A 17,335-nucleotide genomic window follows, 5' to 3' on the forward strand; every position below is an offset into this window, starting at 1 on the left:
AACGAAACAAGATCTCTTTTCCTCTTGGAGATTTATAATGTGCATTCATACAATAAGGCTGTATGACTTCCTGCTGAAAAGACACAATTTTAACTTTATTGTTTATTGTAAAATCATGACCACAGACTACTTTTGCCCATATAAGGTCGACTGTAGCTTCAAGAACTAGTGATTTTCTTTAGAACATACTTTGAGAAGCACTAATTTAGTCTATTTTTCCCAAGCGATTTTTAAACATTTTTGTGAATTGTGTTTTCTTTTAACAAAGTTTTATATTGTCCATGTCTGTAAATGTTTAAGAGACACAGAAAAATGCACTTTTACATGGTACCCAAGTTACTACTAAAGATGTACAGAAGATGGGTAATACGTATCTTCAAACAGTTCAGGAGGAGAAGAAAGAAAAAAGATATCAGTATATGCAGATTATTTTTATATTGCACTGAACTAGCCTTGTAGACAGAATAGGAATTTAAAATCCATTGATAATTGTTTTATCCATTTTTTCCTGTCCATTTTGCCTCTGTAACACAATTTATGTCCATACTTTATATTTATGGCATATTCAGCGACGTTGATGGCTAGCAGAAATGTCCACACACTTTCATTCTTGAAAAGCCAACACTCACTCGATACTTTGGTAGAATATGAGAACATTAGTATGTTGGATTATCTGATATTCTTTGCTATCTAATTTCACAGATACTCTTAATCCCTTATCTGAATCTCCTGAAGGAATTCCTGCCAGTATAGTGCAGATATACCTTTCTTCAAGAATAATTTCAATGTTCGATGTATATTTTTTAAAAGTCATGGTTTCAGCAAACTCTTAAGCAGCCACTTACAGTATTCACTTTTCTTGAATTATCCTATTTATCATTTCATTATTTAGGTGTGTGTGTTTGTATGTATGTGTGTGTGTATATATATATAACTTATTTGCATTAGGAATTCAAAAATCTTTTTCTTCACAAATTGTTCTCAGACCTATGCTGAGAAGTTTTCCCGCAGTACAAGATGTGCTTTTCTAATATCACTGCTATAGTGTTTGAATATGTTCTTAGAAAATATTGGCTAATCTTTTCGATCTTTGTGGAATATATTGTAAAAGGAATACTATGAGAGTTTTATTATTTAAAATATGAATAAAATGTATTCAGTGTTTGATCCAGTATATTATTATGTTTTTAATCAAATCACTAAAGCATTCTTTTTTTTTTCTTTTTTTATAGAGCAATGAAGTTGTCTACTACAATGCAAAGGATGATCTCGATGTGAGTATTAAAAGTTTTACATTAAATTCCAGGGTAAACGTAGGTATACTAGGGTGATTGGCTTTACAAACAAGCTGCCCTAGCAGGTTTAGTTGGATTCATGTACCAGTCCAGCCTTAAAACTGTAGTTGCCTAAGGGCATTAAAACATATTTAAATTCAAACTGTTTTTCTCTCATCTAAGACATGCTACAGTTGACTCGGTGATCCATAAATTTCATTTTAGTTCTGCATATTCTTGACATCCTGCTAACTTTGTCAAGTTTGCTGGAGTTGGACTATTTCACATAAAATTTTTGAGAATTTATAAAGAAATGTAAGACAATACATTTTATACTTCACTAAAACTTTTTGTTGGGGAAGTTCATAGCCCTTTAGATATGTTAATACTATTGCTCTTGTAAACCCTTAGATAGTGAATAAAAATGAATCATGTTTTATGATTAGTATATTGGTTTGGCTATTACAGAGAGTCTTAAAGTAAAAGTGCTAAGACAAGCCAAAAGATTATTCCTCTCTCATGTCACATTCTGTGTGCAAGGCCTAATATAACAACTCTCCATCGTCCAGGCCCTACAGTCCTTCTCTCATGTTTTTTGCTCTCCTCAGTGTAACTTTTCCATATTTTGGTCCAAAATGGATGCTCCCATATCCACAATGATTTTTGCATTCTATGCATCAGGAAGGAGGCAGATGGCACTGAAGGACACACACTTTGCCTTTAAGGGTATGTTCTGGAAATTGCAGACAGCATTTCTATCTGCACCCGTTGTCCCCAACTTAGTGACTAGTCTTGCCTAGATACGGATAGAACAGATACGGAACATAATTTTCTTTCCCCTTCGATAAGCATGTACCCAAATAAAATATAGGACTCCATTACTGAAGAGAGAATAGGGAGAATACTAGTTGGGAGTTAATTAGCAGTTTGTGCACTTAATTTTGCTCTTCTTGGAATATTAAAGTTAATGCCCAGACTCTCCCCGCTCGTCTGAGTGACTTCTATCAATTAAGTATAGTCAAATTCTTCAACTTGGAACTGAGGAAAAAATTCTCTTTTACAGGAAAATGATTATAAAATTATGTGCTGTGTTGAGTATTATTTAGTCCTTCTTAAAGCATGTGTTTTGATCATTACAATCAAATTGTTTTCTGCAATGGAAATATTCACTATCTTAGAATGAAAGAAAGTTAAGAAATGTAAGTAAATGTTGAACTTTGATATTCACCTTAGGATTTTTAGTGCTTATAGCTTTTTTTGAAGATTGTTGCTTATCAGATGAAGTTGGACTTACATGGATGATGAGATTTATTCATCCTTACCAAAAGTTGTGCTGTATATAATTGGATTTAATTGGTTGCTATACTCCAACTTTATACACATAGTGCTTGATGTTTTATTTATCAAATATTTGTATAATCATAATACCATCTTGTTTTGATTTGAATTGGCTTACCGTCACTGTTTGTTGTACTTTTCTATATTCCAATTTAGTTGTAAATTTTTATTGCTCAAATTCCACAAAGCCATATTCATTATGAAAAATTGGTGAACGGAGATTATATAATGTGAGTTTATAATCTCATACATTAATATCTAATATCTAATGAACACAGGAACTAATTGGAATACTAAATATTGAAACAATATTATCAGTTAATAAATATATCCTCATATGTTTGAATGGGGATATAAATATCTGAGATATAAATAAATTTTCTATTTTCTAGAATAGTTCTATATTTAGCCTATGAGTGGACTTTGAAAACAGGTGGCTGAAATCTTCCCAGCAAGTGTCAAGCTATAGAAATAGGAAGGCCAGATTTAACTACAGATGTGTTTTGGTGTGCTGACACAGAAACAAAGTGAGTTTGATTGCCTTTGGATGTGATGCATTCTCCAGCTTGCTGCAGTTCCACTGCTCCTGTTGCCTTACTCTGCCTACATCACACATCCACACATGTAAAGAAAAGAAAAGAAAAATGCCTTAAGATAGTATAGGGTAGAATCTTCATCACACCAACATTTAAGGAAGGTGAGGGCAGGGGTAAGGTGTGTAGGATATGAGTAGATGGAAATGAAGCAAAAGTAGCTTTCATAATAGAAGTAAATCATACGAAAAGTCCATAACTTTAGTTTATGTTGGATTCAGGATTAAATTTAGAATCTCCTGGTTCCTCTTATGCTCCCATGTTAAATATGCTGGTCCATCACCAAGTTAAGATTTGCATATAAAGAATGACATAGTCAAGTGTAATCAATTGATTTTGTTCATTATAATGGTGATACATGGCCTCACTTAAAGGTAAAACAAGCATTTAAAGTGCTTTTTAATCTCATCAGTTGCCTCTCAATGAAGCTCAACAGCTATCTCTTTGGAGTGTAACTTTCTATGAGCTACGTCTGAATTAGCTAGTTTGTGGAGAGCTGTCAGGTTGTAAGCCTTTCAAGGACTTTGATACCAGACAGTCCCTCAGGGGCATTTTATAATATCTGTGCCGCTCAGATCGATGCTGTTTATATTCACCTTCTGGGTATAAAAATAAATACCTAGTGACAGGCAGATTTAGCTAAAGCAGTGACTGAAATAAGGGGTAAAGTCAATGTCCCTTAGGATTGTGTAATGTGATTTAAAAATTATGACTCTAGTCATTTACACAAATTTTTGCTTTGGAATTAAAAAATGCACATATAACTTGGCGAAATTATTTGGTGAGCCACAATTCATATGGAAGGTGTAAGGTACATAGCCATGCTGGAAATTTAAGACAATGATTCCTGTCCCTGTGCTAGTTAATGTTAACTATTCTCTCCTCTAATTACCTGATTTTGATATCCTACAATTTTTCCAATCAGATGCTAAGTACTCTTTAAAAACTAATTCAAATACTACCTCCTCTTGAAGCCTGCCTTGCTTTTCCTAAGTAGCATTCCTCTGGGTGCTAGAATAACTTGCTACACGTTTCTGGTTTCAGTGGTGTAATATCTTATACTATGGTATTTTTATACAGGGATAATCTTCTCTATTAAAATTTTAGTGTCTTGAGGTAAGGGTCTTACTCATTTTTTCTGTTTAATGATTTAGAATAATTGCTGAGATAAGGCTTGTTAAATTGGGTAGGTGTTTGTGTGTTTCGGTCCCCCTATTGCTTACATAGCATTTGTGAAGATTGTTCGCTTTTTTTTTTTTATGTCAAAAGTTTTTTTTTTTTACATCTTTATTGGAGTATAATTGCTTTACAATGGTGTGTTAGTTTCTGCTTTATAACAAAGTGAATCAGTTATACATATACATATGTTCCCATATCTCTTCCCTCTTGTGTCTCCCTCCCTCCCACTCTCCCTATCCCATCCCTCCAGGTGGTCACAAAGCACAGAACTGATCTCCCTGTTCTATGCAGCTGCTTCCCACTAGCTATCTACCTTACGTTTGGTAGTGTATATATACATCCATGCCTCACTCTCTCGCTTTGTCACAGCTTACCCTTACCCCTCCCCATATCCTCAAGTCCATTCTCTAGTAGGTCTGTGTCTTTATTCCTGTCTTACCCCTAGGTTCTTCATGACATTTTTTCCCCTTAAATTCCATATATATGTGTTAGCATACGGTATTTGTCTTTCTCTTTCTGACTTACTTCACTCTGTATGACAGACTCTAGGTCTATCCACCTCATTACAAATAGCTCAATTTCGTTTCTTTTTATGGCTGAGTAATATTCCACTGTATATATGGCACTACTTTAAAAAGCGAACAGTCTCAAACTACAATGAGATTGTTCGCTTTTTAAAGTAGTGCTGTATTTGCAAAGTAAACAGGAAACCCTTTGCAAATATGGTGGAAACGAAAATGTTTGTTTTGTTTCAAGGTTGAGTGGAAACAATATTAAGAGAGGAGTGGCAAGACTGACTTTGACTGTGGACTGTATTTGAATTAATTTTTTAATATAGACATTCGTTTCTTTCTGTTCATACAGTGGGGCAGGCTGCAGAAGATGGGAGTGGAGTGGACCTTTTTCCTTCTTCTTCTCTCATCTGTCCCTTCCTCTCATTAGCCCCTGGTTCAGTCATGAGAACTAAGTAAAGTCAGACAGACAATGTGCTTTCCCCTGTGTCTAAAACTGATTCAAGTTGGGAATAAGTAGCAGAGTTAGAATATTTGTTTGCCATACTACAAGCAATATAAGGATCAAGATTTTGGGTTCCAAGTCTGGAGAGATCTGATAATCTAAGTTTTTATGAATCTCTGTGAAATATGAAATCAAGCTTATTTTATTAGTCCATCAAACTAAAGTTTTGTCTAATTATACATGTAAGTAGAATAAGTAAGTTGTCAAATTCCATTTACAAAGAGACCACAGCATTAACGTGGGTAGAGTGTTTTAATGTAAGATTTTTTTTTTTTTTTCTTGCGGTACGTGGGTGTCTCACTGTTGTGGCCTCTCCCGTTGCGGAGCACAGTCTCCGGACTCGCAGGCTCAGCGACTGTGGCTCACGGGCCCAGCCGCTCCGCGGCACGTGGGATCTTCCCGGACCGGGGCACGAACCCACGTCCCCAGCATCGGCAGGTGGACTCTCAACCACTGCGCTACCAGGGAAGCCCTAGTTTTTAACTTTTTATCAGGAAAAATACTTTAAATATAAAGAAGAGAGAACAGTAAACAGAGTCTCCATAGTTGCTGTATGTATTGTTTGCTAAATATTTTAAGATAAATTAGAGATGTGACATTTCACTCCTAAATACTTCCATAGGAAACTTTTATCCCTAATTAATAACAAGACATACATGTATAAGTGCTGTGTACATTGTCATACGGAGGAGGAAGCAGAGCTTGATGATTAAGACATTATACTCTGGAGGCCCACTGCCTGCATCTGAGGCCCATCTCTGCCCATTTTCTAGCTTTGTGATATCGGCAGAGTCACCTAAAGTCTCTGCGCTTCACTCTTTTGGTCTGAAAAATAAAGGTAATGTGATACCTACCTCATACTGTTACAGTGAAAATTAAATTAGTTAACACATATAAAGAATTTAGAGCATTCCCTGTCTTACAGTAGGCAATCCAGAAATGTTAGTGAGTATAATTTTAAAAATAATTATTAATATTACTACAATACATTTAATATTGATTTGAAGTGATTTGAGTTCCAAATGGAACACGTTTATGTGTGGATGTGTTAACAATAATTGAAGGGTACTAGTTTGACCTCTTTCATTTTATTGTTATGAATATCCTTACATTTGTGTGAAAAACTTAAGAAAATGCGTAACGAAATAAAAATCAGAATCTTCAGAAAACGTTTAGAAATAAATGTGACCTCAGTGCAAAAATTTGCCTTGAAATCCTTGTAGGTTTTATATATCTGGGTTTGAAAAGATAATTAAATGTCAAGATAAAATGGAAAAAAAAGCTAATAATGCAACAGTTATTTATGAAATTCCACATTCATGTTCTCTTTAGTTTTGAAATTTATTTAGGTTCTTGTTTAGGTTTTTAGAGACATCTGTCCCAATAAATCCTTAACTTCCCTAAAGATGTAGTGAAGCAGATTCCCCAGAAGATTTCAGTTGTGCCAGCAAGCAGCACTATTTTCTTAATTCCCAAAGCAAGCAAAGAGAAAGCAGATCGTTACAAACTCTTATTAACCTAATTCCAAGACCTATGTTTCAGACTGAAATCCAAATGAAATAAATTCAGCCCAGAATTCCCATGTCAATAACTTGATTTATTTGCTACGTTTTATTATATTGATCATGCTAAAAATTTGACCTTTCTGGGACATTTGGCTAGTCTGCTGAATTCCCTTGCATATTTATGTTGCTATTTATTTTCTTACCAGTCTTGTCTACATTAAAACTTATTCCAACATAATGTCCTATCTAAATGTCTTCTTAAAAGCCTAATCATTCATGATTTTATTTTATTTTGTAGAAATAAATCAGTGTGTTTCTAGAATGAACCAATAGGGATATGTATCAGACAGCGACGACTCTGTTCTAATTATTAAAGAAAGAAAGTCTAGGTTTCTTTGGCAGCCTTTTTTTTTTTGGCGGTACGTGGGCCTCTCACTGCCGTGGCCTCTCCCATTGCGGAGCACAGGCTCTGGATGCACAGGCTCAGGGGCCGTGGCTCACGGGCCCAGCCACTCCACGGCATGTGGGATCTTCCGGGACTGGGACACGAACCCGTGTCCCCTGCATCGGCAGGCGGACTCTCAACCACTGCGCCACCAGGGAAGTCCTCTTTGGCAGCTTTTTAAAAAAAACTGTCTAATAGTATACAGCCTTTATTTCAGGCTCTGCTAATGACTATTGTTGAATCCTCAAATAGGAGATGGCATAGAGATAGAATATTAATTGCTTCTGTATAGTAAATGGTACAATCAGAGTTACCTTTTTGTGTGTGTGCATCTAAAATAAGTGGTATAAATATTTTCAATGCTATATGTTTGGATTGGATTATAATAGTAATTAACATATGTATACTTATTCTATACTAGAAAGTAAATGCTTTGCAGGTAATGTTATGTTTAAAGTTCACACTCATCCTTTGTGGCAATACTATTATTTTCATGATATCCAGAAAAGATAAGTAAAATTTAGTGAGCTTAAGTGACTTGTCCGCTGTCACACATGTGGGATTTGGTAGTGCAGGGAACTGAATGCAGTGCAGTCCGTGTGATCCACAGCAGGAGCCGTGTGTCCCTGTGCTGTGCTACACTGCCTATTCCGTGGGCCCCCATGGGGGACGGGAGAAGGCCATGTGATGGAACTGTTGTAAATCAAGGCTTAAGATGAAAGGTTTTGAAGATGGTTTTGGTTTAAAATTTTAATTTATTATACCTATCCATCATTCTGTCCGTATTTAATTTTGATGTATGTGGCTTGTACTTATCCAACCAGCTTCATCATTGACAGTTGTTAGTTGACAGTGACTTGCAGTAGGTAAAATAAAATCGCTGTGATTAAAAAGATTGTTAGACTTTAAATCATAAATCTTCAGTGAGCTGATCCATCATTCCTAGTGATACTTACCATGGAGACCTTAAAATTAATGCAATCACCCTTGTGTGAAATATATAGCCATAATAGGATTCATTGGGGGGGAAAACTGTTAAAACTAATAAAAAGGAAGATAAGATTAGATTCCATTTCTTCTAGGAATAGCGCCGTATGTTTTTTGGGCCTTCTTCCAAAACTTTTGAGTCTATTTTTGTAATGCTTTGTGCGCTTGGGCATGTGCTGCTTTTGCAAGGATAGTTAAAACGTTGGTCCTCAGCTGCTTTGGGGTGGTGGCATGCATAATTCTCTTTTAGATTCCACATCCATTTCTTCCTTTCCAGAGGCTGGTGTATGGTGTATTTATTTAGAACTCACTGAATATTCACTGTTTGGAAAGTTGGGTGGCATTATGTGGGCATTATAAACTCACCCTCTGTACAGCATTGGGTAAACAGAGATATGGGGACTGGACTATTTCGAATGGTATCTTCAGCCTTTTTTTGCTTGCACATGCATGTCAGTTAAAAAAATGCACCTCTCAATATAACAATATTTACTTATAAATTCTCCCTATATACTACTGAACTAATATGCTGAGAAACCTCCCCAGAGACATCTAAAATTTTAAGATAAGTGAAATTTTATGAAGTATTGGTTTAAGTGGCATTTGACATTAAAAATCACCAGAAAAAAAGTACAGGTCTTTTCTAGATGCTTAGTTATTGAATGCCTTTAATTATGATGCCTTCATAATGCCATAGGAAATATCTCAACAGCCCATATGAACACAGGACATTGTTACCGATCTAGTAAATCTAAATCTATATTTATGATAATCTTCTTGATAATATTAACTTTTTTGACCAACTTGCCGGTTGAACTAATTGAGTCACTTTTCTATCTGGTAATGAGACTGAAGAAGAGCTAGTGCTGGGAATAGAAGCATCATCTCTGTCATTCTCTTATTGTTCAGTGCAACTTCCATTACTAGAATTTCAACTTCAATCACTGTTAATTTCAGAAATCTTTTAAAGCTGGTAGCACGTATGGAGTAGGTTAAACCCAAGAAAATAATAAGTAAATTTACATATAGAGTGAAGAATAGTACATTGAAAGGGACTGTGTAAGGGAGAAGGTGGCTCATTGTCAGTATGTGGGGTTTCCACTTTCTCCTTGTGGTACCTGGAGGATGACAGATGACTTGAGACCAACCCACACACAGTAAGGCCAGGGGAGAGGGAATACTAAGGTCACTCTTTTTGGTAAATATTACTAAACTTTAATTTTTTTCTTATTTCATTTGCTAGAAATGGGTATAACTGTAAGTTCCAATGTTCTCTTCCACCCTTCCAGTGAATTTCTTTGGAGACCACTGACGCATGGTGTGTTCATTTTTATTTAAGTTCTTCTCAAAAAGATGGCCTTGACTGTCACTTGAGTGAAGTAATCGAAATAATTCAACTCGTGAAGTGGAAGTGAAAAGCCCAGCTAATGCTCTAACCCATGTTCACCTACACATTGTCTGTTTGATTGATATCTATAGCTCTGTGCTTTGAATGCATTGCCCTAAATTAAAATGTAAATTCTCAGGGTCAAGGGGTTTGGATACCAAAAGAGTCTTTTGGTCAGTGGTCTCCAAAGGAATTCACTGGTGGAAGAGAATATTAGAACTTACAGTTATACCCACTTCTAGCAAATGAAATAAGAAAAATATTAAAGTTTACTAATATTTACCAAAAGGAGTCTTTATACCAGCCTTTCATCATTTACATGTTCTTGCAGTTACTTGGCATTAAAAAAAAAAAAAGCCTTGGAAACAATTTGCTTTTAGTTCATAGATTTCAGAATGAGAATTTTCAGAGCTAGAAGGAGGTTTACAGATCTTGTTACCCTCTGTTCCTTAAAAAAAAAAAAAAAAATCTGAGAAGCCATAGCAAGGACACACAGAGTTGTACACAGAGTTGAAATGAGATTGAGAAGCTGGGTTCCTGACTGAGGGGCTGTCTGTCCATTCACCGGACTGCTTCTGGTGTTTGTCCTTGCTTCATGCTGAAGTAGAAAAAGCATGAGTCTGGGGACTAGGAAACAGTGATTCAAGTTTATTTATTCACGCAACAAATGTTATAAATAGGGCAAGCAGATACAGTTCTAAGCGATTTGCTAGGTGCTAGGGCCACAACCGAGTGATGTCAATGAGGCCTCTTGCCCTCGTGGTGATTATATTTTAGTGTAGTGAGATAGCAAACATGGGGCAAATAAAAAATTTGATAGCGTTTTTACGCATCCATATATCCTCAAACACCATTTAGAATATCAAAGTGTTGATGCCAAATTTCTGATTTTAATAAAGAGAATTCTGATCATTTAATGAGCATTGTTGCATTACTGATTTTTAAAAGATACCTGAAAAAAAAAATGTGGTAAAATTATTGCTTCCAAAGTTAAGTTGGCACAATCTGTGCAAGACAGAATTGAAACAAAAGTCAACCGCACCAACGCAGTTACATAACCAATCTTTATCCCTTCCTTTGACATTTTATACAAAATTATTATTTTATAGTCTTTATCTTCAAAGGAATGTCCTGCCATCTAGATACATAAATTTTATCAATGTTAAGATATATCCTAGGTTTATATCTTAGGATATGACTTAAATTTTGCATGTTAAGCAGTACAGTAAATGTTTGACAACCCTTAATGTGAAATTCTATAAAATCAGTAATGTCTGCATTGCTCTGAATGTAACAAATGAAGTGTAATGTTTTCAGTATTCTGTGGGGGAAATTTAGATGGGAGAATCTCCAAGAGAGTATTTTTCAACTGCGATCTGAAGAGTGAACTGACACTATGAAAAAAGACCAGGGAACAACCTACCAGACAAAAGGAATAGCAGACCGAAGGACGTTAAACCAGGAAGAGCATAATGTGTGTGAGGACCAGAAAACAGTCCAATGTGGCAATGAGCAAGGGAAGGCAGGGCAGGAGATCTGGATGAGGAGTCAGGCTGGAGATAGATCATTCAGAGTCTTATGGGCCATAGAGAGATTTTCATTTCTTTGTAAGTATGGTGGGATCTTGGCGTCCTGGACTCCAGGCTTTGTTTTTTTTCTGGTACACAGGCCTCTCCCTGTTGTGGCCTCTCCCGTTGTGGAGCACGGGCTCCGGACGTGGCCATGGCTCACGGGCCTAGCCGCTCCACAGCATGTGGGATCTTCCTGGACTGGGGAACGAACCCGTGTCCCCTGCATCGGCAGGCGGACTCTCAACCACTGCGCCACCAGGGAAGCCCCTCCAGGCTTTTTTTTTACTGTATATTAGTTGTAAGGTGTTAGTCAATCTTTGCCTCAGGTACCAAGGGAAAATAATTGATCTTTCTACCTTCCAAAGTTTTTTTGTTTAACCTGTTTTGTCCTGACAGTATTTTTTAAAGTATATTTGTCTGTCATAATCTTCATAATACGAAAATTTGCTTTTAATTTTTTAACAAATAGATTGGCCCCACTGAAATGGTTTCCTTTCCTAATATAATATATACCACTATGTGGTTTCCGGAGGGGTGGGGCGGGTGCTTGAATTGAACTTTCAGACTATCTGAAATCACATAGTGCTTTTCATAGGCAAGACACCATTTCACAGTCCCTTAGCAGAGAAAATACCCTATCAGCCACTCCCCAAAATTTAGGTTACATATTTATGTATAAAAAAGATATGTATATATATGTTCAGAGTATCACATCCCTTTCTAATGCTGATAATTTGAAATTTTCATACTACTCGTAGAGTTTAAACCAGCCCTCAGTCCTTGTCATCACACTTACCTGTATTGTGACATTGTGATGGCTCTCATGCTCATTGAGGGCTAGATTCTGGGATAGGTGATTCACACGCATTCCTCCATCATGCAAACTAAAAATTCATCAGTTTTATTTTGAGGATGTCCTCAGATTCTGTATTCCACCTTATTAAATCGTTATTGTAATCTTTATCAGCAACCTCAATACATTTTATTTAAGGAATGCCTCTTTTTGCTTTTAAATTTTAATGAACAAGTTCTTGCAGTGATCAGTATCCGTTTTTGACTTATTTTAGTTGTTTTATGTGTTTCAAATTCATAGTTGTCTTTGATTCGCTTCGTCATATTAGAAAATGTATATTTTTTTGCTTTAATATCACCTATGTATTTTTTAACTTGCTATCTTTCTCTGTGTATTGCAGTTTCAGTTGCTTACTGTTCCCCTACCTCCAAAGTCTGCTTATTTCAGACTGTTTCTTCCTTCTCTTTTATATATCATAATTAATAGTAGAAGAATATGCAGAGACTTAACAGTAGATCTATTTCTTCAAGTTTCTTCTGACCACTAATGTTATGTTTATTTTTCATGTTAACTGTAAAACATTCTTAATATATTGAGTAAATTGTCTCCGAGGAATTAATGCTATAGTTTTTCCATAGGGTAAATCTAAGCAGCTAAAACATTTTAGCTACTTGAAGAACTGGAGAAATCTTCTCAGTTCATAAAAAAAAAAATCTCTTTATTTCCTCATCAAATATATTATGATTAGCTGAACTCATATGTTTTTTCAAAGGACAATATGTCTGTTCATTAAATTATAATTAAAAATTGTTGTTTTCTTATTGTTATGATTCAGTAAAGCAAATGGACAAATATTATATTTAAGCCCTTAGTGTCATGTATTCAGTGTCATCCAACTCATATTTCCTTTTCAGTTCTAGTCATCCACTCAGTGTGTCTCTGAGTCACAGCATCCTCAAGGAGAAAAATAGCAGCTTAAACCAATTAACTCAGGAGACTCAACAGTGCTCTTATTGCCACTGTAACTGGACTCATTATTTACTATTCAGCCTGGCCTCACACCCTGACCAGAACAACTATAATTGGCTGAAAGCTCAGCACCTTTTTCTCTATTTATTATTCATTAATTGGGCATGGACAGCTGCAGCTGCTTTGATGAATCTCCACTTCTAATTGATGCATGTGATTTACTAAAAAGGAGGCTTTCCTATGTGTGGGTAAGAACTGGTAACCAGCTTACATTCCAGTGGTGAACTAGTGGCTACGGAAGCAACCTTATTTTTTAATCCATAGAGTAGATACCAACATGTCAGTATAGCAGCCTTTTCCGCCTTGCTGGCTGTATGAAAGTCTATTGTAAATATAATACATCCATGATAGTTATTTACATTGGATGATAATATCATACGTAAAAGCATATTGTGTATCCAAAATTTTGTTTGATATTGGGAATACAATTGAGACTAAAAATTTCAAGAATCAATAATGTGTATGTTGTGAAAGTTGTAAAGCCCTCTTGTAAACAACATCTGTGAAATAGCTGTAAAAAAGAAAAGGTTGTATTTGGAGGTGGAAGTTTTAAAATATACTCATATACACTGTGGAGAATTGTATACAAGTCTGTAGTCTCTGGTTATTGAAGAGTTTGGTTCATTACACAAGAACACGTTCATTTACCCCCTTCACTAGTGGGATAGAAATACCAATTGTGATGCCCCTGTAGAGGGTCTCAGCTCTTATTTAGTATCAACTAATTTTCTCACAGTTTTGTGAGATACACAAAAATTAGAGAGCGGGGGAGGTAAACCTAACCATAATGTGATTGTGAGCAAAGTTTCTCAGTGAGCATGTTCAGCCTGAATTGTGCACAGTAATTAAGCTAATTTTTATTGTAATTTAAGTGAAATATATGAACTTTTAATTTCTGAACATTTTACTGTTGGTAGAAATAGTTTTAGCATGAAAAAGATTAAAAATATTAAAAACAAATGTTTTATTATAAAAATCAATTCTAATAGTGTTTCATTTGAGATAAATATATTAAATATACAAAAGTCTTTTGTGTCTGTCATAGACATCATTGTGACTTTCCAAATGAAATTTGCGAATAGTTACTGCTTGCAAAATCGAATGACCCATCCAGGATTAGCTGGTACCTCTGTCTCTGAGTGATCTAATCTGTTATTTAATAAATGAAATTATGTTGAGATGAATAGTCAGAGGAACATGCTTCTCATGTTTCACTTATGTGTTTTACCAGATACATTTGAATACATTTTGGAATTTACCTCCTCAGCGTCTCTGTACACATTTATATAGGGTAGTCGGGAGACTTGAGAAGAGATGTTTTGGGGAAAAAAATTGGCAAGAGACATGCTGACTTAATTTTTCTTGTGGTCTGGCAAACAATGAGATTTTAATTCCAGGGGGACAATTTATTTGAAATTTTTAACTAACACACTAAACAATATGTGTTAAGTAGCTTTTCTCCACTTTCCTTTTCTCAGTCAGTTCCTCTGTGTCTAGTATTTGCTCTATGTTAATTATACTGTATAATGCCATAATATATCAAGAAAAGTAAAGATGGATTATGATGGTATCAGGAACAATAATTTCAGAAGTTTAAGGAAATGAGTTACATTTAGAAATTTTAATCTTCATGAAATGACTTCAATTTATGGAGAGTGTAATAAAGGGCGGGGGGGGGGACCATGGGCAACAACCATATTATTTTTTCTTAATATATTTAGCATCTGTACATTAAAACTAGACTTGATACATGATTATACAAGTTGAGAAGTACATTATTTTAAATTATTCCTAAAAGCCCTTTATATGGCTATTTATTTATTTATTGGCTGCACCATGCAGCTTGCAGGATCTTATTTCCCTGACCAGGGGTTGAACCGGCCTCAGCAGTGGAAGCACTGAGTCCTAACCACTGGACCACCTGGGAATTCCCTCTTTGGCAATTGAAAAGTGAAAGAATCTCTATTAAAATACATTTAAAACATAATTTTTAAGTGTGAGAGGGCTCAGAGGAAATAGAAGCAACTTCCACCTTAGTAAGATAATCGTATAGTGCTTAATAGCTCTCTAGAAAGGACTTAAAACAAAAATTAGTATTTTAAATTGCAAATATACTACATGTTTATTGTATTACATTGGAAACAACAAGAAAGCACAAAGATGGATACCGTCAAGACTATAAAAACCAGTGATAGTGCTACTAGTGTTTGCTATGTACTCATCCCTACGTTTCTCTCTTTTCCTCTCTTTCCTCTAAAAATATACGCTGATTTTCTCTTCTTTCTTTGTGCTTAACACCTACATTTAAGCTTAAAACCATTTAAAAACAAATACAGCATATATGTACATTCCCAATGTAATTACTCTCTTATATTCCTTAATAACAATATAAAATTGTATTTGTCATACTTATTGTGACTATTTTACTATTGTTGCACATTTGTTTCACGATTTAGATATTAAATGACATTTCTATAAATGTTATCATTAAATCCTCCACTCTACCAATAAATTATTTCTTGAGTGAGTGAATGAATGAAATAATTGCACTTATGTACATATTCCTAACCCTAATTCATAGGTATAGTTCGCTCTCTCTTATTTATCATCAAATCTTTCTACTTTTCATCTATCTAAATTTTGCTAGAGATAGATATAAATAGGATTTCTGGAAAAGATATGCTTACAGAAACTAATGTAATATTTTCTAAAATTATAGAAATAGGACTATAATTTTTTCATAACTGAAAATAACATAGATTCTTTAGTTTGAGTGTTCTTAATTTAAGTAGGAGAGGATATTAGAACCAACTGAGAGATTCTTTCCAAAGATGTCCTCCCCGTTGTGATTCACTGCTTTATTGGTGGGGGAGAGGGCTCCCCAGGTGATTCTGATATGCCCCAGGGAATAAGGACCACACCTGCAGCCCAGCGTTATTTGTAAGTCAGAAAGCTGAAGCCCAAGAAACAGTGACTGGCCCTAGTCTGAGGTGTTATTAATACGACTGAGTAGAAGCAAATCTCCTGATGTCTTTACTTTCCACGATGCCTTTCCACAGTTTTTTGTAAGTATGTTCTTTGTAATAGGTTTTGTATGGAAAAAAAAAAAAATTCCAGGGTCACATAAGCGTGAGAACACTGGGTTAAACATGGTTTTCTTTAGTGACACTTATTTCAGAGCTTTTGATGTTCCAATGTGCTTTGTTATTCTCTTGACAGAAGAGTAGAAGAATATTTCCCCAAGTTATTTCAGGTTGGAGTTAACCCTTAGAGTATCTTGAGAAACTACTGTCTTTTGAAATATCCTTTGACAGATATTACTGGCCATATTACCATGTGCACACATCTATTATTCAGTAATAATAAAACAGTGTTTCTACCCTTTGGAGGATAGAAAAATTCAGACATACATTAATATGCTTATTATTAATCCTAACTTTTTCATGAGTAGTTCTAAACAAAAATGTGTGTGCAATTTAAACTGTTGATTTTAAAGCAGTGGACTTGCAGTTTTAGTGTGTATTACAATCACCTGGAGGGTTTGTTGAACTACTACTTGCTGGATCCCTCCCCTGACGTTTCTAATTGACTAGGTTTGGGGTGGGGCCTGAGAGCCTGAACTCTAAAAAGTTTCAGTGGTTGCTGATGCTGCTTCTTCAAGGACCACACTTTGAGAAACCTCTGCTTTAAAATAAATATTGAGGCTTTTCACTAATTCAGGATGTTTGCAGTTGAGAAGAAAAATGACATCATTTATTAGGTGAGACCCTCTTTACATTCTTGTTATTAATGAAAGTAGTTTGTTTTAATGATCCCTTCTCTTATTCAAGTCAATTGTGCCCAGGAACAGAGAGCCATAGAGGATGAATTTTAAAATATGTTAAAATTCACGGTTGAATCCAAGACCAAACCCCAGTTATTAGTTTTATTCTTTCCTTTATTAGCAGTTGGAATGCTGGTAGATGTGTTAGGTTACGTGTTCTTTGGCGCTATGGTGTCTCTTTTTCTTAACATCTTTCTCCTTTCTTTTCTTATCCTTCATGCTGTACACACCTAACCTCTGTTTAGAAAAGAGTATGAATTAGTGATTCCTGCGTGTAGGTATTTTGCCAAATTTTAGACTTTCAGCACTACTGTTTAATTATTTTGTATATTTAGTTAACGGGGGAGCAATTATATCTTTGTGGCTTTCACATGGATAAAAAACAGTGATCTGT

General features: G+C 35.3%; 1 protein-coding gene across 3 annotated transcripts in view; it reads left to right on the top strand.

The window, feature by feature from the left end:
- Positions 1-17,335, top strand: part of CACNA2D1 (calcium voltage-gated channel auxiliary subunit alpha2delta 1) — a 502,332-nt gene that overhangs the window by 298,609 nt on the left and 186,388 nt on the right. For all 3 annotated transcript variants that reach the window (XR_004351432.1, XM_032643128.1, XM_032643129.1), the window contains one exon: positions 1,233-1,274. Coding sequence is in view for 1 of the 3 variants with exons in the window: in XM_032643128.1 (XP_032499019.1) it covers positions 1,233-1,274 (42 nt within the window). In the remaining 2 variants the exon portion in view is untranslated. The remainder of the gene's footprint in view (positions 1-1,232; positions 1,275-17,335) is intronic.

Source organism: Phocoena sinus, chromosome 9, assembly GCF_008692025.1.
Source record: "Phocoena sinus isolate mPhoSin1 chromosome 9, mPhoSin1.pri, whole genome shotgun sequence".
NCBI lineage: Eukaryota > Metazoa > Chordata > Mammalia > Artiodactyla > Phocoenidae > Phocoena > Phocoena sinus.